The sequence below is a fragment of the Onychostoma macrolepis genome, chromosome 01 (assembly GCF_012432095.1).
Source record: "Onychostoma macrolepis isolate SWU-2019 chromosome 01, ASM1243209v1, whole genome shotgun sequence".
Taxonomy (NCBI): Eukaryota; Metazoa; Chordata; class Actinopteri; order Cypriniformes; family Cyprinidae; genus Onychostoma; species Onychostoma macrolepis.
The window spans coordinates 20,643,092-20,665,586 of record NC_081155.1 but is presented as its reverse complement, the minus strand read 5'-3'; the positions used below and the strand labels follow the sequence as shown (position 1 = coordinate 20,665,586).

The 22,495-nt window shown below is 38.8% G+C and overlaps 1 protein-coding gene across 3 annotated transcripts in view; it reads right to left on the bottom strand.

Moving 5' to 3' along the window:
• The window catches only part of stox2a (storkhead box 2a), a 51,108-nt gene that overhangs the window by 6,654 nt on the left and 21,959 nt on the right, over window positions 1–22,495 (bottom strand). For 2 of the 3 annotated variants that reach the window (XM_058775123.1, XM_058775130.1), the window contains exons 2-3: window positions 4,832–4,984; window positions 70–2,563 (exon numbers count right to left, since the gene is read on the bottom strand). In XM_058775123.1, the coding sequence (XP_058631106.1) occupies window positions 70–2,563; window positions 4,832–4,984 (2,647 nt within the window). Of the gene's footprint in view, window positions 1–69; window positions 2,564–3,583; window positions 3,865–4,831; window positions 4,985–22,495 lie in introns of those variants that run through there. The other variant, XM_058775141.1, reaches the window with a different exon arrangement.

Genomic DNA, 22,495 nt, shown 5'->3' with positions numbered 1-22,495 from the left:
AACTGAAAATATACACTCAAATATGGGTTTTCAATTGTAGCACCTTCTGTCTATGACGTGAGTACTTACCGAGGGGAGTTAAACCCACTGTCTACAGTCACACTACTGCTGTCCATGCTGTCCAGCCGGGCCGAGTGAGCCGACTTCTGGCTGTTATTATTCTCGCTTTCCTTAGGGCTAAGCAGAGTTAAGTTGTTCTCAAACTTCCGCTGTAAATCCCGCTCTTTCTCCCGTTCTAGCAACCACTGCATGGTCCCACCGCCTCCACCACCGTCTCCGGCCCCTGCCCGCCCCTTTGCTTCTGTCGGGGCGGCCTCTTTATGGGAGGCCTCCTCTGCCTCCTCCTCATCGTCATCATCTGACACGTTGTAATAGTCAAAAGCAGCTTCAGATGTGGAGGGAGCACCCTGTTCTGTGCCTGTAGGTGCAGGGGCAGAAGCAGACAAAGGGGTGGAGTTAGGTGGCTGTTGGGTCTCTAGAGTGTCAAGGACCTCGGATGATTTCATGTGCGGAGTCTTACGCAAAGTGCCTGACTTTGAGTAGCCACTGTCCACATAGCTCACAGTCAAAACATTGTGTGGCGGTTTGAACAAAGTGTCCTTACTAAAAATCTCTTTCCTCTTGTCCACCCCGCCACTAGTGCTACCGCCACCTCCCCCGCCCCCTGGGTCAGTGTTGTGTTGGTGCTGTATCAAACGTCCATTGGGCATAGGCTCAGGAGTCTGGCTCGGTGTGGGTTTGCCAGAACCATTGTGCCCCTTGGTGGAGGAGTCCTCCTTGTACTCCAAGGGGTGAGGAGAGGTGAGGTGCGGTGTCTGCCGGTCAGCTGGAGAGCCCTTGCGGATTCCGTCAGATGGGGTTAAAGTGTCATGGTCAGATTTGCTCAGAGGCAGCGGGGCAGTAAGGATTGTTTCATTCGATGTATTGCACTGGAAGTAGTCATCAGCCAAAGGCTTCGGCGACAGGGCCTTCAGGTCACTGTAGGCTGGGAGGCTGTCCCTGCTCTTGTTCCGTTCTAGAGGGCTGCAGAGCCTCGAGTCATCCAGACTCAATTTGCCCATATCGGGTACAGACATTTCAGAGCTGAACTTGGCAGCAGAAAACATGATGCACGAGTAGTGCGGGGCCTTCTGAGAGGAGGCCCTCAGCGTCCCATCATCGGTATAGTAGCGGCTTCTGTCATCAGGACTGCGGTCGTAATCCTCAGCCGTGCCAAGCGTGGAGCTCCCACCTCCCAGCGGGCCCTTGGAGTTGTCCATAGAACGCGATCGCTCTTTCGCCTTGTCGGGCCGCTCATTGCGTGACTTACGGTCCTGAGTGTGGCTGTGGCTCCGGTGCACTCTAGAATGTGACGTCCCACGTGAAGGCTCAGGGAAAGGCATCTCTGTCCGCCTCTTTGCAAGCTCCCCCGAAACATCCCACTCCGGGGTGACAGGAAAGTGTGACTCAGCAATGTTGGGGTTGCTGTGGACAAGGTAGGCACCACCACTTCTGCGTTCCACTGTGTACGTTCCCTCTCTTGGCGAGCGTACCAGAGAGTGACTGAAAAAACGGTAGTCCCTCTCCAGGCTGACTGCTGGCAGGTCCAGATTGGAGCCCTCTGAGGGGTCTCCCCGAGAAGCCCGCGTCTTGCTGTGCGAACGCGACTTCCCGTGTGGCACGCGCCGGTGGCCTCGGCTGCGGCGACTGCGGGCACTGTGCTGTGCAGAGGAGCTGGCCTTGCAGCGCTGAGCTCGTTCCTCTTCCAGCCGCTTCATGACAGCTGTGTGACGGGCCACATTCTCCACTGTCAGGTCTGGGTTGATGCGGCGGATGATCTCCATCTCCACCTCACGAGGGATCGCTGCAGCAGACGGTGTGTCCTCGTCCCTCAAGGGCCACTCCTCTGGAGGGAACTGTGCTGAAAAGGTGGCCAGCTGTTTGGTTTTGTCCTTCTTCAAGCTCAAGCGGAACAGCTTCAACCCAAACTTCTTGGACTGCCTCTCACTGCTGCCCCCACCGCTGCCCTCCTTCTTCTTGGTCAGTGTGTCTGTCTTGTAAGAGAAGGTGGCGGTCATGCTCTTGCTCTTGTCGGTGGGGTCAGGTGGGTGCTGAATGGCAGGTGGTGGGGGTGGGGGCTGTGGGTATGAAGGGGGATCTCCTTTGGGTTCTTTTGGGGATTTTCTTTGAATTGTAGAGGTATGAATGCTGGGAACCTCATCGCGGTAGGCATTATAGGAGTCGCAGTGGTTCTTAGGGTTAGGCCTTTCTCGTACGCAGCCAGAGGTGGAGGGAGTGATGGTTCCAGATTGTGGCGATGTGCATTGCTGTTGAGGTGGTGGCTGCTGCTGCTGCTGCTGTTGTTGTTGTTGCTGCTGCTGTTGTTGTTGCTGCTGCTGCTGTCGCTCTGGATGCCGCTCGTCCAGGTGGTACCACTTGCTGTTGGTGCGGATGAGGGAGGGGGTGATGAAGTATGTCTGTGGAGTAACAATGAAGTAACCTTCTGGTGTGGGGTAGATCTTTCTCTCCCGTACCAACATGTTCAGCGTGTGCCGCAGGATCTCTGGACTTGGAGTGGGTACACCTGAAGAGAATACAACCGCATGTAAATTTCATCATCATTTTCATAGTGCTAATGAAAGTGCTGACACAAACTTTTTGGCTAACATTTGTGATATGATAGCAATAAATCTTCAAATCATCAATTCCAATTAATATTTTAAAGGACAAGCTCAACAAGCAAACACTTAAATGTGAAAAATAGAGTGCAAAGGGGGGAAAAAAGGGTGGAGGGAGGAGTAGCAGATTAGTGGGTTCATGTTTATGTCAGCATTATCCAGAACTGCTCTGACGTGCCAAAAGTAGGATTAACCGTGAGTAGGTGTGATCACACAAATAATTACAGAAGGCCAATCAAAAGAAGAGCATTGGTTGCTGATTTATGTCACCACCAATCACAACACACCAGTCATTACCTCATCTTTCATCATCACATCTGTAAGCCCCTCAACGAGACAAAACCTGCCATTGTGACCCTCCTTCATAAGAACTCATATGATGATAAAATAAAATAATGCAATAATGATATTAAAATATCTCCTAAAAAGTTCAAGAGATTTTATGTTGTTTTGTCCTTATTTAATTAGCTGGACTGGAAATTTGAACTCTTAAGCCTTAGCTGTCTGAGCTAATTGTTCACTAAGAAGACTGGATACTTGTATAACTGTTACTGATGTAAGACAACAGAAACACTTTATCACAAGTTAATGTTAACAATCAATTCATTGTTATGAGTTGATTAATCAGTCAATCATCAATTATAATTATTTAATTTATTAAGGTCTACTTTGTTATTATTAGATAACCAACTCATGGGCCACCTGGAAACCTTCACAGAGCACCAGTGAACCACAGACCATATTCTCATATTTTGAGATCCACCGTTCTATGCTTTAAAAGTATGCTTTAGAGGGAATATATTTATACACAAACTTTATACACTCAAAAATAGACAATATATTTTGTGGTAAGACTCAGTACTGTGAATATCGCTCTTAGTTTAATATCATGTGTGCATAATAAGTAAACATTGCCTGTAACTCACAGACAAGGAGCACCAACAGGGTAGACTGCACTACAGGGTACATGGTGTCCTCACTGCACTCAAGTCCTCACTTCACCCAAATCAGCTTTTCAACACTCTCAATCACAGAAACACACACAACGGATAAAGGAGCAGATAAGCTGTAACTAGTCAGGGTTAAGTGTTGCCTGCCATTACATCATACAGTCGTAGTTGCCATACCAACATGACGCAACCCAGAGCCTCTGTTCCTTTTTTTTTTTTTTTTTACCACTCCTTCTTTAAGGGAAAGCAGACACACTCTATTCAGGTGAAGTTTGCACACTTTGCACTTTGATTGACTGATTTCTTTGAATAGAGCTGAGCAACATAATGGACAATGGTATATAATGGACCTTTTTTTTTACAGAATGTGATGATTTCTACAATTATCAACGTAAATATTGCCAGATTTACGTTGATAATCTTAATTGTTTAGATTTGAGTTTGTAGATTATATTACATTTTAGATGTTTTTTTTATTATTTTAAGTTGCATTTAAAACACTATACTTAGTTTTTTCTTACCTTGGCATTAAATTACAAAAAAATACAGAGCTATTGGGGCAAATGAGAATGCAAAAAATATTTGTTGTAGTTTCTGTTCTCCACTACATAAAGTTGACGACTTCTGCCAGAAATGTAAAAAGGGTCCATATGGTCATTCTACATAGATGACTGAAAATAATGTACTTGATTATAACAAAAATAGCTTTGGACAGTCAGCTGTTTTTGAAACTGTAAACTGTTGAAGTTTATAGTGTCATCATAAATGTTATTTTCACCAGTACCATGAAATAATATTAAGTAAAACTGGAATTGTCCACATTGTTCAATGGTACAGAACAAAAACATTATTTTAAAAGGTAGTTTTGATAGTGACAGGATTTGGATATTTATATTATGGTCAGTCTTTCTTTACTTTAAATTCCTCGCCAGAAAAAAAAACTGATTATGGATTTGATCCAGTGCCATAATCTCAGCAAATAATATAATGAAGCCAAATACTTGTGGCTTGTCCAAAATAGCAATTTATCAGGCACAATATATTGTATATTTTTATGACGAGGATTATCCCAGTAAAACAGACAGTCTTTTTATATACATACACTTGTAAATGTAATACTTGATGTGGTTATGTCTGTTATAAAATACTATTAAAGTGTTTACAGCACTCAAGTATGTGTGTGTGTGTGTGTGTGTGTGTTCATAAATGTGTCTGGAGGGCTACCTGGGAAGCAAGTGGCAAGGTGCTCCATCAGCGCATCTTGTGTGACAGGCTTGCGGGCAGAGTTCATGGCTGAGATGGCCAGACACAGAATCTCTCCCAGTGGGATGAACTGAGATTGACTGATGGGTGACATACTGATCGGAGATACATCGCCTAGAGAGGGACACACACAAAAAATAATGTTCAGTCCTACTATACAAGAACATGCTTGTTTGGCAACTGACCGGTCCTTAAATGTCACCCTTTTTAATGTAACACAAACATATAAAAAATAAAAACCACCTAAGATACTGCTATCTCCAATAGTATTAATGTGGGACCAGTAAAGATGCAGAAAGGAGAAAGGAGGAGTGTGAGGCCAGGGAGGGGTGTAGAGGAGTTTTCAAGATGTTATACGGTCACAACAGTAGCATGAATATTATCCAGGGTGTTTGATCGCGTGTTGCCAAATGTGACCTTATACTGGCGACTCAGCAATAAGCCCCTCTGCCTGCGTAGGCAGAAAGACCCCAGGCCATGCGTCAGTATTGATCCCCAAAAAACACCCATGCATATTGAATTTACTAGAAGCACAAATCAAACATGTTACATCACATAATACATCTGAGAGATTAGACGTCACTTTTCCACTTTCCTGCATTTGAGTGTGGAAAAGAGTGGAATGACTTTTAATAAAGAATTAGCCACCGTTGTCCAGCTCATTGTTTTAAAAAAAGGTTTTACTTTAGTATAGGGTCAGTTCCCACTATTACCTAGTTGCTTATTAGCATGCCTATTATTAACATATTGGCTGTTTATTAGTACTTATAAAGCACATATTCTGCATGACCATATTCTACATACCTAATCCCACCCCATACCTAAACATAACAACTACCTTACTAACTATTAATAAGCAGAAAATTAGCAGTTTATTGAGGCAATATTCATAGTTAATGGTCTGTTAATAGCGAGCATTGGACCTTAAACTAAAGTGTGACCAAAAAAAAATCATATCCACTACATTATTTGCAGTCTGAAATTTAGACTGACATCAAATGCCTTAATATTGTTAGTAAACTGCAAATGAAATATGAAAACACATATATGCTTACAAACTCCATGTATTCCCTGTGTAAAAGTTACAAACACTATGAGGTTTAATAGTGAGGACTGAGTCAGCATTATCCAAAACATGGCTGAATATTGTTATGGATCATTTATACAGTTATTCATACTGAAATGAAGTCTAATTTGGGGATGATATGAGAATTGCAATGCATAATTCTTTACCACTGTTCATGAAACAATCATAAATTATACACTTATAGCTTGAAAAGTTTGAACTTATTAGCAGCAATAGAAACAACAATCTTGAACAAAATGCTTTAAAACCAGCATCCATTCACATGTATTGAAAGAAGCCACAAAATATCTCCAGGAAACCCATATGTTTTACACTGAGATAAGCCTGAACGACTCATTTAACCTTTAAAGATTATGCTACGCTTCACTTTTTAGCTCAGCATGCTAAAAGAAACCATAAAACTGGTCCGAGTATAGCGTAAAGGGCAACAAAGGGTCTGAAGCTGCGCTGCTAACACTGCAGGATGCAGATAGGATGACATCATCCACACGGAGCTGCTGCTCTCCTGGTGTGTGTGTGTGTGTGTGTGTGTGTGTATACGGCAGGCAGGCAAAGGACCATCACTCAAATCCCAGCCTGTGTGTCTCACTGTTCAAGCAGAGTCTGTACAGACAGCAGCATGCTGCTCGTAACCCTCTAAATGACTTACAGAGCATTAGTGACTGCTGGGGAGGCTGCTAGCCTAGCATTGTTTTTGTGAGGTATCAGCATGCTAGAGCTAAATTCAGTTGCTCTCCATTATGAATTTTATTGTTTTTACTTTAGTAGGGGGAGGATAGCTGGTGTGAGGATGTGAGAAAGAGAGAGCAGGATGGAGGGAGGCGCAGAGAGACCCCTCCCTCTGCTTCTGTGCTGCAGCCACCAGAAAAGGCGGCTCTGGCGATGGACACTTACCCAACATGCTCCACTCCACACAAAGACAGGAGAGGTGTGACCAATCACAAGCAAGCTTCATGCACGCCTTTTTTCTTTTTTACTCTCCTCCAGCACTGCTCACTGGCACACACACACACACACATATATGTTGCTCTACCCTCTCCTCCGTCTCACACACACACACAAGCTAGTAGGTGGCCTGCTGAATTCGTTGTTATGGCAACGCATCCCAGTTGCTCTCTCTTGTTCCTCAGATGTGTGCTACGCCAGGATTTCTCTCTCTCTCTCCAGCACCCACTTTTCTGTTCTTCCTGTCTCCATTCCTGCTCTTGTGCTTCACACTCAATCTTGTTAATGAAAAATTGAGGAGAGCGTGTTGGCTGCAAGACTAAGCAAAACCTGCTCAAAAACAAGGCCCTTTAGGTAAATAACAGCTTTTATATACACACACACCATCCCTTATTCTATGGAGTAGTATGAAAATATGGAGTAGATTATAGAGATTTTTTTATATAAACAATTCAAATGTTTGGGGTCAGGGAGATTTTTTTAGAGAGAAAGAAATGAATGCTTTTATTAAGCATGGATGCATTAAATTGATCAAAATGACAGTAAAAACATTTATAATGTTGCAAAAGGTTTCTATTTAAAATAAATACTGTTCTTTTGAACTTTCTATTCATCGTCAAAAGAAAAAAAAAAACAATGATGTGTTTCTTGAGTGCCAAATCAATATATTAGAATAATTTCTGAAGAGCCTTTTGACCATGAAGAGTTTGTCTTCACAGGAATAAATTACATTCATTCAAATAGATACTATATAATAAATACTGTTTTTACTGTATTTTTGATTAAATAGGCCTAAATAAGGGACTTCTTTCAAAACCATTTGAAAAATCTTACAGACACCATAAATATATAAAATGCATGGCTATTATTCATCCACCTACAAATAGTGTAGTACTTAAAAATGTATTTGTCACTGATCGTGCACACCTCAGAGTGCGTTAAGAATGCGGGAGGGTGCCCTGCTTTTAAGCCAACGAGCACTATTGCGGTCCATGACGGCATCAAATCTGTACCGCAAAAGGGCCCCCTCAACATCTGGCAACACGTAGGCTTCTGATGACAGCAACTCAGAGGTGGAGTTTGGACCTTCCTACTAAGGTATGCCTAGTTATTTATATATTGTGGTAATTTGCAAAAGTTGTTGGTAAATAAATAGCTGTACTGTGTATCTTTGACTCGTGTATGATAATTTTTTTTCCAAATACGATAATTTGAGCTTCTGGTACGATACTTGGACATTTCCAATCTGGCAACACTGAATTTCAGAGCAGAAAATGCAGAAGTTAGCTGATTCCATCTGTGCCTGGTCATCATCAATAGTCATGGGAAACAGACAGCTATGACATCTATGATCACGAACAGGACTATGAATAGTACAAACAAACAGCTTGCCCTGCAAAGAATTGTACGCTTAAAAAAAAAAGAAGAAAAAAAAGCATTAATTCTTCTGTTCTGTTTGGGGTCTGATAGACTCCGAGGCTGTTTAACAGCTCAAAAACATACTTAACATCATAGTATCAGGGTGATACTAAGATTATAACTGATTCTAAACAATTTAAACTTGATTCAACCAGACATGAATTAAAGTATCATTCATTAATAACCTGTTGTTATTATTATTGATTAATATTTGCATGTGTACTGTAGACCTATAGCAGTGGGGACTCTGTGACTGCAAACAATTTAAATAAAGTTAACTTAACAGTACTTGAGGTTCAATATCCTCTCTGTCTGAAAAATTGGAGGTGCTCGAATGCTGTCACATTACGCACTCTAGTCTTTGTGCAAGTTGTCTTGTATGGCTTCAAGCACATCTGAGGTGACGTCATCCCACTGGGCATAAGCACTTGACAGGAAGGAAGAAAAAAAGAGACCAAGAGAGGAAGAATGAGAGAGAGTGCGATCAAGAGATGAGATATAATTTATCGTGTTATAACTTACAATCAAAGAATCACATTCTAAAATTGTTTAATGATGTAGTACGAGGCTACTTGCAGCTAATTTAATAATCAACGAAAATAGAAAACAGAGATGCTGGCTTTACTGTCTGAAATATATCTTTAATAACTCACCAGATGGCAGTAAGCAAAACTATTTATGATAGTTAGTGTAATGTGGACTGATATGGCTGGGGAACAGACCAGTATAAAGTATATTATTTTACATTAAAAGGAGATGGATGGATTTTTCATGTTTTGTCTTTCAGTGTTTTAAGGGTATGTCATGAGCCCTTCACAGGCACATATGCTGCATCCCTATTCACAGGGTCCCTATGCAGTGTTCACTGCACACTCAGCAGGGGATATCTGTAGATACTGTTATATACAGTATTTAACCTAAGATAATTAGTTATACATAAAACCTAAATGCAGTGATAAGTGACTGTTGCGAAACCACACTTAAGTTGAATCAAGGTGATGAAAAGTGTTAGACCCTCAACTCATTTTGAGTAAATTTCCCTCACCACTTCCTGCAAATTTATTTACTGATGTGAATGTATTCCTACGCCATTTGCAGTGCCCTTCAGAGTTAAAACATCTGGGAAAAATCTGGAAATCTGGAACCTCACTGAAACATGTCTGAATATCCTGTGAAGTCCACTTTGTAGGGCACGGTTGGACGATTGGTACCCATACAGATCTATAAGCCAGGAGTACTCTTGTGGAATAAACAATATTATTTTGCATTTTCAGTCAACCATTCTGTTCCTCACTATGGATCGCCTTGTATTTGACAAAATAATAAAATATTCACAATCAAATATTTAAATATTCAAGTTAAAATATGATTCTACTGATATAAATTGTGATATTAATTATGATTAACTATGCAGGCCAACAATGGGGGAAAAAGGGAAGAAGATGCAAGCCTAACCTTAGATTCACCATCATAACCTTATGAAACTCAGGTAGAAGTTTGACTGAAGCAACACTAGATGGAGGCAGGAATCCAAAATGTCCAAAACCAAACGAAAAGAAAAGGACAGAAGCAAAATATTTTCTTCTCAGCTGAATTTCTTTAATGAAATCTCTCATTTATAAAACTTTCATTAATTTAAGGCTGTTATGAATATTCAACACGTTTTAAATATTTAACAAATGCTTATCCGGATAACAGTTTTCCATCTGAAGCCTGATCTTCCTGTATTACTGTATATTATTTGATCCAATGTGAGAAATTAAGGCTAATTTTCTATCCTAATTGGCACCTGAACACGCTCAATCAATTCAGGGGTGCTACACCAACACTGAGAGAAGATGGAGGCTTGGTCACCTGACTAATCTCCTTGGTGATCTGTGATGTAAACAATGAGTGGGAGTGAGTGAATAAGGTTCAGCAGGGCACAGATTTGTTAACTATTTGATATTTAAAACATATGCTTGTGGTCTTGTAAGACTTGATTCTTTCATGATCATTTTTAATTCATATATACACAAAAACATAAGCTCACTAAAAGTCATCTTGTTGTCCTAAATAGTCCAACACAGTGTAAACTTGTTAGAAGACCTCAAGCTTCCCTAGAAGGCGAGACGTATCCATACAGAAGTGGATAAGTCTACAAACACGATAAAACTTTCAACGACCGACAATGACTTCAAATTGAGAATATAATATATTCTGTTTATCTCAACAATGCAATAATTCATCACAGTTCTATGATTATCAGATCATAGAACTGTCATAGGTACATCTTGTACTTTGTTAGATCTACCTCTAAAAAAAGTACAAAGAAACAAAGAAAGAAAGAGAGAGAGAGCCTTTACCTAAATCCTCACAGCTGCCCACTGAACGAGAGGTGACCTCATTTTTTGTCAGAGAGGACACAAAAGATCCGTCTCCATGACAACAAACCAGAAAAAAGTGTTTGCTTGTACACACCAAATGTGGCCAGCACTACCCTTGGAGCCCTATTGTACAGGCCATGCTTTCCACTTGTGCTGTGGTGCTGTTCACTCGGAGAAGGGCTGTAATAAAAAATCAAGAGCCAAGTGCAAAACAAAATCTTTCAGCCAAATTATTCCAAACCTGGAATAAATTTCTTTCTTCTGTTGAACACAACATATATTTTGAAGAATGTTGCACCAAACAGTTGCTGGTAGCCATTGACTTCCATAGTATGAAATAGTATTGGGTGATATGCTCAATAGTCATATCGTCCTATCGTCATCCTGTGAGATCGCAGATACATGATATTATCATGCTAATTTATTTAATTACTTACTTAGTTTCATAATTTGTAACTTAACAATTTAATAAAACATTGTAATTTACAAATTCTAATGCTTACATTTGCAGTTATTCAAACAGCAGCTACAGAAAACAAGCAAAAACATCATCACTGACTTCAGTCCAGCGCAAGTTTATGTACCTTAAAAAACACTCGCATTATAATCAGTGAAGCTGTCTACATCGTATTATGAATAAATCTCTTATACTTGCATCGCACATACATCTGCACTTTGTTGTTTATGATGAGAGAATTCGCGAGAGCGCAGAACAACAAAACTCCGGAGTTTCAGCGCTGGCTCATCTGAACGCCTCTGATTGGCCATTGCATTCATAAGCTCAAAGGAATCATGTGTGATTGGTTAAAATGTGCAACACTATAAAATCGCGTAAAAAGAAATATGATGGAACAAAAAAAGAAATATGATGGATTAATTAGATATTAATTAGTTATGTCATGGTCTGTCTGAATACTCGATTCTGATTGGCTGGCAGGTGTTGATTAAATTTGTTTAACTGCACAGGTAGTTCCAGGGGCCGGTTGCATAAAAGGTTAAGACTAGTCTTAAAAATTAGTCATCTAATTTTTTTTATTTGAGACTGGCCATAATATTTTAAATTGAGTTACATTAAATTGTAGATTAGTCTAAGTTAAATGCAAAAATAAGACCAATTACCCCTTTGCTAACTGATAGTTTGTCAAACTTGTTCTTAAGACACAGTCTTAGAGGCTAAGTTTATGAAACTGGCCTCTGGTCAGTTTAATCACGTTTTATATTAATGCACTTCCTATAAACATTGGTAACCATAGTAACATACAGCTACAGTTGAATAGTAATACAGACGAAAATAACCGTCATTTTCATCGTTCTGGTCAAATATTGCAGCGCAAATATTATTAACATCTTTAATATGTGAATGCTGAAATGACCATGGCATAAACAGGATAATCAACGGCTAGCTGTGCATTAAACGATTTGAATGCACTTCGCGGAGGCGCGTTGGGTGGTTCTTCGCCTCCACGTCGTGCATTCAAATCGTTTAATGCACAGCTAGCCGTTGATTATCCCTTACATAATATTACTAGCCTGATAATAATAATAATAATAATAATAATACTCATCTTGATATCGTAAAAGACATTATCCTTATCTCTGACTATCGTCGATACACTATATACTATCGGCTATCTATCGGCACAACCCTAGTATGAAAAGAAGTCAATGGCTACCAGCAACTGTTTGGCTACCAACTTTCTTCAAAATATCTGCTTTTGTGTAATTCATTTTTGGGTGAACTATCCACACCAACAGTTTACTTGCTGATAGAGATCAATGCTAACATATATGGGTTCATATACTACAAAAATAAAATACTGGCCATATATCTCTATACATCAATCAATATAGTATACAATCAACACAGTCACCCTCTCCCACACATTCAGTGTGCCCACGAATTACATCACGTCCCATATGGCAGCCCAGCAGCTTCAAACTAGTTCAACTCCACCCATAAGACACACATCCACACACTCTCTCTCTTTCTGATGGGTAGGTAATGGATTAAGGTCACCAGACTGACTAAAACAGGTTGTTGGACAGACTTAAGCCTTGTTTACGTGTAGCCACGTCAGAGTGTGCCACAAATGCTTGTAAAAAGCAGGCCTCAGTGAGGATGAAAACATCTTGGTTACATCAGCAGTATATTCACAGCTTGTTTGAAAATGGTGGGTGAAGATAACTGCGTTAAAAGTACTCATCCTACACACACCTCTCTGGGTGGGGAGGAACAGCCAGAACATGTGTGACCATAAGTGAGTCTGTTTAGATTTCACTCAAGCTGATCATAATCGTCCTAAATAGCTATATAACCTATCACTTTAAATTCATATTTAGGGCATCTGAGTGGATTAACCCATGTGACATACATACTTTGAGCTGGCAGTCAAAAGCAAAGAAGGAAACTTGTTAGAGGTTGCTAAACCAATGACATTTTAGTGAGCAAAAGAAGTAGTATAACGTTTCACCAATAATTGTCTCAGCCTCATTTTTAAATAATCCATTTAGCCTTTCTCTTTCAATTTAGACCAGGCTTTATTAGGGTCCTAGGCCAAGCTAAGCTATAAACAGACGGGAATATTTAGCTTTCAATTAGTAATTGACTCAGTTTTGCAAAACTCCAGACTTGTACACTATTCAAAAAAAAAAAAGAAGAAGAAGAAATTCACCATAAAACAATGTTGACAATGTTTCAGTTATTACAGGATAGCATATTGGTGCCTGTATTTTTTTTTATAACCAACAACCATATATTCCATCAAGTAACATAACATTAATGAAACATTTTACTTGAACAACCACATGATGAATAATAAGTGGGCTGTCCATGAAACATGGCCAATACTCATGTGTAGACACCATGCAGGATCATACACACAAAATGCCATCAGAGTAACACAAGACACTAAAATAATGCAGTAAACATTGAGAAAATAACATAAAATGTCTCTAATGTACATTATTAATAAGAAAAATGAGACAAAACAAAATTGCTTTTATAAAATTCTATAATATGTGATGTGTCATGCAGGGACTTCTGGGAATGTCCTTTTACAGTTTTTCATTGTAAATGTATACAGTAATTCATAGTTTTTAAGTCTTGCAAAAAACATGTTAACAGTCTTTTACAGGTTTTTTCTTTTTTTTTTCAGTGAAAATTATATGTTTAATTATATGACCCACTCTCTGTAAAATCATGATACATTTTAAAGAAGTTCAGTATGTAAGCATGTGTGCGTATGTTCTGGAAACATAATACATTCGCTGAATTACACAGGATTTTCAACATACAACTACAATCAATGTCCTTTTCAGCTTTTTAAAAAAATGCTGAGTATTCACTAATAGTAGTTTGTTAGTGCAGTGGCATTATTTCCAAAAAAAGATCTCCTCAGAGCTCCTCTACATTCTGCTTCTCTTTTATTCTTTCTAAACTCCAGCTGAAGGTCTAAGCTTTACTTGTAAACCAGGTGAAACACTTTTATTCAGCATTACCAATGAATTGATGCGAAGCATTGTGCGCTATAGGCCAGTAAAGTTTATGCGTGTCTTCAGCTAGCCTAGCCTAGCACTGCCTCAAATGAGCATATACAGACTGTCGGCCACTACACTCCACTGCATTGACACAGTTTCATCCAGCAAATCTGCGTCATATGCCATAACCACCATATGAAATTGATAAAAGAGACATTCTAGCTGTGGAACACTGGTTTATGTGTCAATTTCAATAAAAACATGCTAGTGAATGGATGTGAAATCTTGGACCAAAATATTAAGTTTATTTTTTTTATTTCTTTGTTTATTAGCTGCCAAGGTCACCATGAGCTGAAATCAATGGCAGCGCTACGTTATGCTATTGACTGGTCTGGCTAGCTTGTGCCAAAACAGAGTTCAAACCAGCCCCCTGAACAACCCAAATTTACGCACAGACCATCTGATACTGAGAAAGACCTAGACCATGTAAACATCATTTTGGATATTATCTCTAAATGTTTCAGTTTAAAGTTATTGTTTTAAATGTTGAACAATAATGAGAAAGAAAATTAGCTAGGAGGATGTTTTTTATTTAATATAATCTTCACTTTTATGGCAAAATAAATATACCCAAAAACATCATAATTACTGTAAAAAAGTTTTGAGCTCTCAATAAAAAAATCGCCCATCATACAGCCACAAAAAAAAGCAACCTACAATCATAATATTCTGAGATATTGGTCTCTGAGGCAGATTCTGTGGCACTGGATTCCAAATTTAGCCAGGACAAGAGTAGCCCTTGCCAAAAGCAGGCCATCCTCTGAAGAGAGAAATCGTAAAGCATCCAATCATGAAAAGACCAAGTGTAAATGCCCTCCAGCATATAACTGAGTCAGACCATATAGGTAAACTTCATTCTTCATAAACATAACTATACATGAGTGAGCAGTCATGGAGGACACACATGGATTGTGCAACTGCAAAACTACGCTAAGCTAATTGCCATATGGGCAAAGGAAGGATTCAAAAGAAAATTGGCATCGTTAGCATCATCAAAATTCGCACAGCACAAGAGGAGTAGATTGGATTTATATCCATTTTGCAGATGCAAATTTATGTTGCAAGTGTACATGTGTATACTCAATCGGATGGTAATCGATCATGAAACATGAAGTGACTGTAAACATACTGTGCAGTTAATAAATAACTCAATTCAAGAATTCCAATGCCTTTTACAAATAATTGTGATTTGTGAATGAAACCTTTTTCTAGAAACTGTTTTAAGAAAGTAGAATACAGAAAAAAGCCATAACATTGGCTTGCTAATGCCATGCTCTGCTGATTAAAGGTGCAGTTGGACATCTTGGAAAATGCTAACTTTAGCCTGATGGCACTGAAAGCATACATCCCACCCTCCCTGCAAATCGCCGTCCAAAGCCACGTGTCCTGAAGGCATACACGCACACAGACCAGACGACTAGAGACAGCATTACTACAATACATCATGTGTCATTCACCGGTGAGTAAACTTTATAGTGCAGTCAGTAACAGTACTACAATACCAGGTAGGAAGATCAGGTTGTTGATGTTTGCCTGCCATTCTCGCTCTGTCTGCACAGCATACATGAACGCGCTGATGACGTATCATGTCTGCGCGAACTGGATGCACAGAGGTATGCAAATACATATGTTGAGAGGCAGGTAGGAAAGCTTCCCTGCTGAAAAATACAATAGAACCCTGCCTAAAACACAATAGAAAATGTAATGGATTTAATGGTTCTAATGGGAATTGTATTGGTTTTAATGGAAACTATAATGGTGTCTACTGGTATGTGATGGATTCTATTGGTGGGATGTTAAATCCTATTGGAAAAATGCCCAAAACACACTACAAAAAGGAATTTTGTAATGGTTTTACCGGAAAAGGCTAATGGTTCATAATGATATTTTAATGGAAACCATTGGAATTTCTGTGATGGTTTCTACTGGGCTTCTATTGTTTTTTTTTAGCAGGGTTCTCATAAAGTTCGGACATTTCTTGGTCGTACGCCTTCCACAGAATATATAAATACATATACTGTAAATACATTTAGACCACTTAATTTAATGATTGCTATCAGAATGTAAAGAGACTTTCAGCCAGCATAACAAAAATGTTTCTGAAGACAATAATAATAATAAAAATAATAATCACCTTTAAGCTACAGGTTTGAGTTTGCTGGAATAAAACATGGCTGCAAAAAGTTTTGCACTGCAATCAAGTGATAATTCATGTGTAAATCAATATATTGACAAGGCTGATGAATCAGACAATATTTTAAAAATCATTTTTTTTGTTTTGAAGCAGTTTGTAAGTTTTAACTTTTATTTTGACAACATGCAAGGCTTTTATTTTGACAGCGATGAGAATGCCAGCACCTGAACTCACAGAGATCCACATCTTCAGTGATTTACTGGCTCGGTTTAACAGTTCTTTCTAATAAAATATTAGACAGAACAGTTAAATAAAGTTAGCATTATATGAAAAAATATTATAGTGTGACAACTTTTCTATTATTAGTAATAACATTAAAATAGTCAGCCAAATGCATATGTAGTAGCAAAGAAGTTGTTTAAAAAACAACTTAGATTTTTTCATTAAAAAAAATGTTTATTAATCTGAAAACTGTTTATTTACAAGTTCAAGCTAAACTTTAAATTAACCAGATTTCTAATAAGATCTCAGATTTTCGGACCTCATTGTATCTAAGGTATAGTTTGATGAAACTAGACAAACCTAAAGTGGGTGGTATGACCAAAATTAGTAATTTTATTTACTCATACACACGATATAGTTATTTTTGCTTTAATTAAGATATTAATTATATTAAAAAATTTGATACCATAGAAATTTCATAATTCTTGTGACCAGTATCAATATCACAAAAAACTAATACTAGCCTAAATTTAAAAAACTAAAAAAACTACAGTACAACAGATCAATAAGAAATGCTACATACACTGTATAAAGTAATCAAATGTATAAAAACACAGCACATTCTTCACCGTGTAAATTAAATACATATTATTAATAAAGTTACAAAAGTGATTTAGTCAAGGGCAGTGAGATTTTATTTTGTTGTTGTTTGATTAACATGAATGAGAGACAGCAGGAATATTAGACTGCTGTCACTTTAAGAGCTGCCCGGATGCAGTATACTGTTACATGTGTTTTTTTCTCAGCTGTTTGCTTTCACTCAAGACCTAAATTACTGTGTTTACAAAGATACCAGTATTTTTACTCGGTTCAAAACTCCCGTGCTCTATGAGCACCGTCTTCACGTGCACGCACCTCTGTGACAGTGTTCAGAAACAGTCTCTCAGACAGCTTGCGTACATAGAGAAATGAGTTCTCTTTTGCTGCTGATTGCATTTCAACAACTTGTTTTTAACCACAATGCTTAAAAACGCATGCAAATGACAACATAGCACAGCAACATCCCGTGAGCGTGTAACCACCATTCGACAGTCGAAACAATGAGACCACAGTCGAAAATCTCTACCAGGTTGACACATTTTTAGCAGTTAATCATGTCTACCGATACACCGCCAACCCCTAGGCCCAGGTATACTTCTTTTTCCACGTTCCACTCAATCTCATGCACAGCCATATATGCACAGCTTTCAAAGAATACTTCACCTCATGTGAGCGTGGAGGACAAGTTCGCCACATTCTATCTTAACATCCACCTGGTGCCTGTGCTGTTGTACATGCCCCGTACATGCAGACAGAAAAATTGGGCAGCACATGGAGGGTGTGCAAAGACGTCCATGGACACTCAGAGGACAAAAATTACGTCACCTGCAGTATACTTTGGGCCTAAGATCGCTCAACAACAGTTTCCTTTTCTGGAAACCCAGCGAATCAATCTACAGGAAAAGGAACACACAGCTCTATTATACTAAACTATAAGTAAAATAATCTTTTAATTTCTTAAGTCCGGTAGGCCCTGACTCTCAACAGCATAGTGGTCCAAGCTATAACCGAAAAGAGAGGAAGGGGGGTAGAGCGGAGTGCATAGGGTGGTCCCCTCAGACTAGGCCCAGACTCTCTGCTGACCCACTTCCATCTGAAGACAAGAAGCACAGTTGTGTACTCTGTAGCCAACACATCCAACACATACTACAAGCACATTAACTGAATACAGAGGTAATGAAGATACAGTCATACCATATGCACAACCGTCAATGTTACTATAAGGATTTGTTATAACCTTCAGGCCTGGTGCAAAATGGAGACCAGCGTTCTTTACTATTCAACGGAAAGGTCAAATATCGCTATATAGGACAGACTGTAAACGAACGCTGCTTCAAATGGTGGTCAATGCAGAATCTTCACTTCATGCAGTATGTTAGCTTGCAGTCCTACTTCTGTGGCCTGATCGCTCACCATTCTTCCATCCCTCCCTCTCTCATGCTCTCATTCTCTTCTCAATCATCTCATGCAAATCCTGCATACAGTCCCACTAGTGATGTCAGCATCTGGGATGTCCAGAACTGGGGTGGATATTTTTAGCCTGGTGCAACGAGTAATAGTACGTGTAGAAGAGAGAAAGAGAGAAAAAATAGAACGACCGAGCGAATCTATGTTGTGAGGATATAATGAGACGGTCTATATTAAAATAGGTGTGTGTGTTTATCAGAACAGGGAAAGCTAGAGGCACTATATGAGGACTTGTGCACGGCACGAACATCTTTCACACATGCATATGTGTGTGTCATTTTTAATGCAAAAGATCCCAAAGGCTTAACTGAGTTTCTCATAGTGGCTGGATGATTTCTACAAATCTATCAGCTGACTGTAGGCGGAGACCAGCGATTTATTCGAGCACAGCCTCTTCTATCTCTCTCTTTCTCCTCTACGCACATTACTACAGAGGCCAGGCTATTACTGCACCAGCATGGCCTCGTTTCTCTCCCACGCCTAAATCAGGGACTCTGTCACAGCTGGGCCAGTGCGTACGTGCGAGTATGTGTAGTTACTTTGTGCCACTAAAATCAAGTCCAAAACAGTTCAGTGGAAAACAGGCAAGCAAGATGATACCCTTAATCAACATGAAGTCAACTAGGTACAAGTTATTCAAAACAGATAAATGCAGCCAGATAAATGAGTTGTAAAATTTTATCAAAATGTAGTAACATTTAAATGATTTTCCTCTTCTGCTTGCATCACTTTAGTCCGGCAGGCTTTTGGATAATGTTAGCCAATAGCCAAACAGCTACTTGGGCACTGATTTAGCAAACTTTTATTCAGTGTGAATACAACCAATCAATCAATTCCTAATGGATAAAACACAAACTTTTCTTCATGGAATATTTTTTCCCATGGAAGCATAATGGGTTGGGAAAAATCAGTGTGAAATTCACATTGATTTTAAGTATAACACTTCATACTGGGAGCATTTTCTTTTTTGTAGAAATATATTTGAGAAGATGTTGGTTTTGCTGGAGTGCAGGATTCAGCAAAATGTTCCACAGACACACACAATAACTATGATATACACTACTATTCAAAACTTTAAGGTCAGTAAGATCTTTTATTTTTAAAAACAAAAATTTTATTCAGCAAGGATGTATTCAATCAATCAAAAGGGACAATAAAAGACTTTTATAACTATTGAAAAAAAATGTATTTCAAAAATGTTTTCCCATTTATCAAAGAATACTGAAAACCAGCTGGCTTCGCTTGTAATATCAGTAGGCCCATGAGGTTAGTCAAGGATAGGTCTGTATACTGCGATTAGCCTGTGCTGACAGGAAAAGGTAGCATAACTTTAAGGACAATCTTGACACCTTCTGTAGGTGAGCACATAGTAAAGCTGGTTGTTAAAATGACACTATGCTGCAGTTAGCCTATCTGAGCTTTATTTCAAAGTCTGTTGTCCTCCAATGAAGTCATCTGAAGAGGATAACAAATACATATATTTAGTATTAAATATGACATGCTACTGTAGCTGTGTTAGCAGCATAAATGAGATTTAACAACTATGGCAGAGGGCAGGTTTTTAGCAAATAAGGACTTAAATTTCCAAAATAGGCTCATTGGAACAACATCCCTACCTACGTTTTTGTTGCAAAACTCCAGAAAGTACCTATACATAAAGTTCACTGAGGTTTCTAGATGAAATGACCACAAGTGGCAGTAAAACACTAACAACTTGAATCCTAGAAAATTCCTTTTGACACAATTCATGGTTAAACTTACAAGGGCAGATTATTAATTAATAATGACTTATTTTTTGTGTGTTGACCTACTATGACCTCAAAACTGTTTTATGATTTTATGATTTATAAATTAATACATTTTCATGTTTGCATCAGATGTCCAGCTTCACACATATGGCTTTTCTCATGTAGTAAACTTGCTTGATAGCTCACCTGGTATAGCATTGCACTTTTAAAGTATTGCAGATTTTAAAGTATTGTAGACACTAGCTACAATTGTATGGTTACTTCAGAAAGTGCATTTAGCTTTTGCTATTGGTTGCATTAACCTTTTAGTTTCACTCACAGGACAATTTCCAAACTACCACAATAATTACAATAACTTTGTAAGAATTGCCAGATTCAAGTTCATCTGTTTCAGATGGAAAGAAAAAACACACTTTTATCACCAGTCACTGGATATTTCACTTTAAATGTGTTGCGAAACATGCAAAAAGCAACGTAATATCATTCTGCAGCAATGCCACAGGCACTATTTCCAATGACCCTGAGCTGTATATTTAGGTCTGTTTTTTCTTTTCACACTGTTTCTCAATTGACATATGATCTTTTATGTAAAAGAGCAGCTCAAACATTCTCTGAAACATCTCCCTTTTTGTTTTAATGGTGGAGGAACAATACATAAATGACAACAATTTCCACTATTCCTTTAAAGAATAGAGGGACAGATGGCAATGTCAGCTTCTAAAACAATTAGCTGTAAAAGCTGAAAAGGAGTTGCCATGTTAAAAAAGTGAGACCTGAAAAAAGTGATAATTCAAATGGAGACATTTTTATCTGGCTTGAAGTACAGACAATTTAAACCTCATCTGGTGAACACTAGCCTACTTTGTGGCACTTTCCATGGGGGTACAATACAGGGTCTGATGCTTGGGAGTGGGGCGGATTTAGTGAATTGGGGCCCCCAGGCAAATAAAGGAATGGGGCCCTATACATTTGCACACATGTACCTAGATCAACCTTGAGTTTCCTTTTTTGTCGTGTGCTTGCTGCTGCACAATGGTGCCCCATAGTTGAGTCCAATGTTTCTACATTTTTCATGTACATGTTATAATGGGATTCTTTCATTTACATTTAAATTTATTAATTTAGCAGACACTTTTATTCTTTCATGTTGTAGACCACAAAATAGCAATTGATAATAATCGCAACTTAATCGCACATATGTATCTGTTCTAAATGTATCTTAAATTAATACTTTTCAAGTTTTTAATACTCAATCAATATATAATCAGCATGGCATGGACAAATATGGATGCTTTATGCAATATGTTTATTATTAGTGAAACCATAGTTAACAGAGCATGAAGACTAGACAAAAGGTCATAGATGTTTTTCAAAGAACTTGTTTATGTCTATTAGACACATGAAAAAAAAAGAACATAGAAATACCAAGTTCCCATTACTTCTGTTTCTTTGCATTGAGCAATTTACTGACACAAACCTGTTTCCATTTTTGCATGACAGGGCAGCTCACTTCTTCTGAACATGCAAAATGTACTTTTATCATTTATTATTACATTTGTTTGCCTCTCTGTGCCACATACTGTATTTTGATGCAGCTAAATTCTCAATAAAACTGTTTTCATTGGTATATTTCACTGTTTCTGTTGTCAGACAACGGAATGAATATGAAATAGTGACTGAAACACGACCCATTAAGACTACATAACCAGCTCTCCCTTCCAAGATGTTAATCTGCACAAAAATCCTGATTTATAATCGTGCCGTCGTCTGATAAAATCAAATAGGCTACACATAAGACAAACAATAGCTGTGCTGTGATTTCGGCTATACTTGCATGTAAATGTAGAGAAACAACATATGTTTTAACTGAAAGCGCAGCTCCTTTCAGCCGCTCGCTGAACAGAGCAGACGCAGAGAGAGAAAGAGGTGTGTGTGCGCTGGGAAAGAGAGACCTCGCGCTTGTGCAGCAGTCAGCTTCAGATGCATAATATTTTCATTTGCTACAAGCAGGATACACAAGAAGCACGTTCAACTCGGACACGCAGACGGTTGTCGTGGTAATAAACAGCAACAGTTTGCGTGTCCGCGCTTAATGGGCAT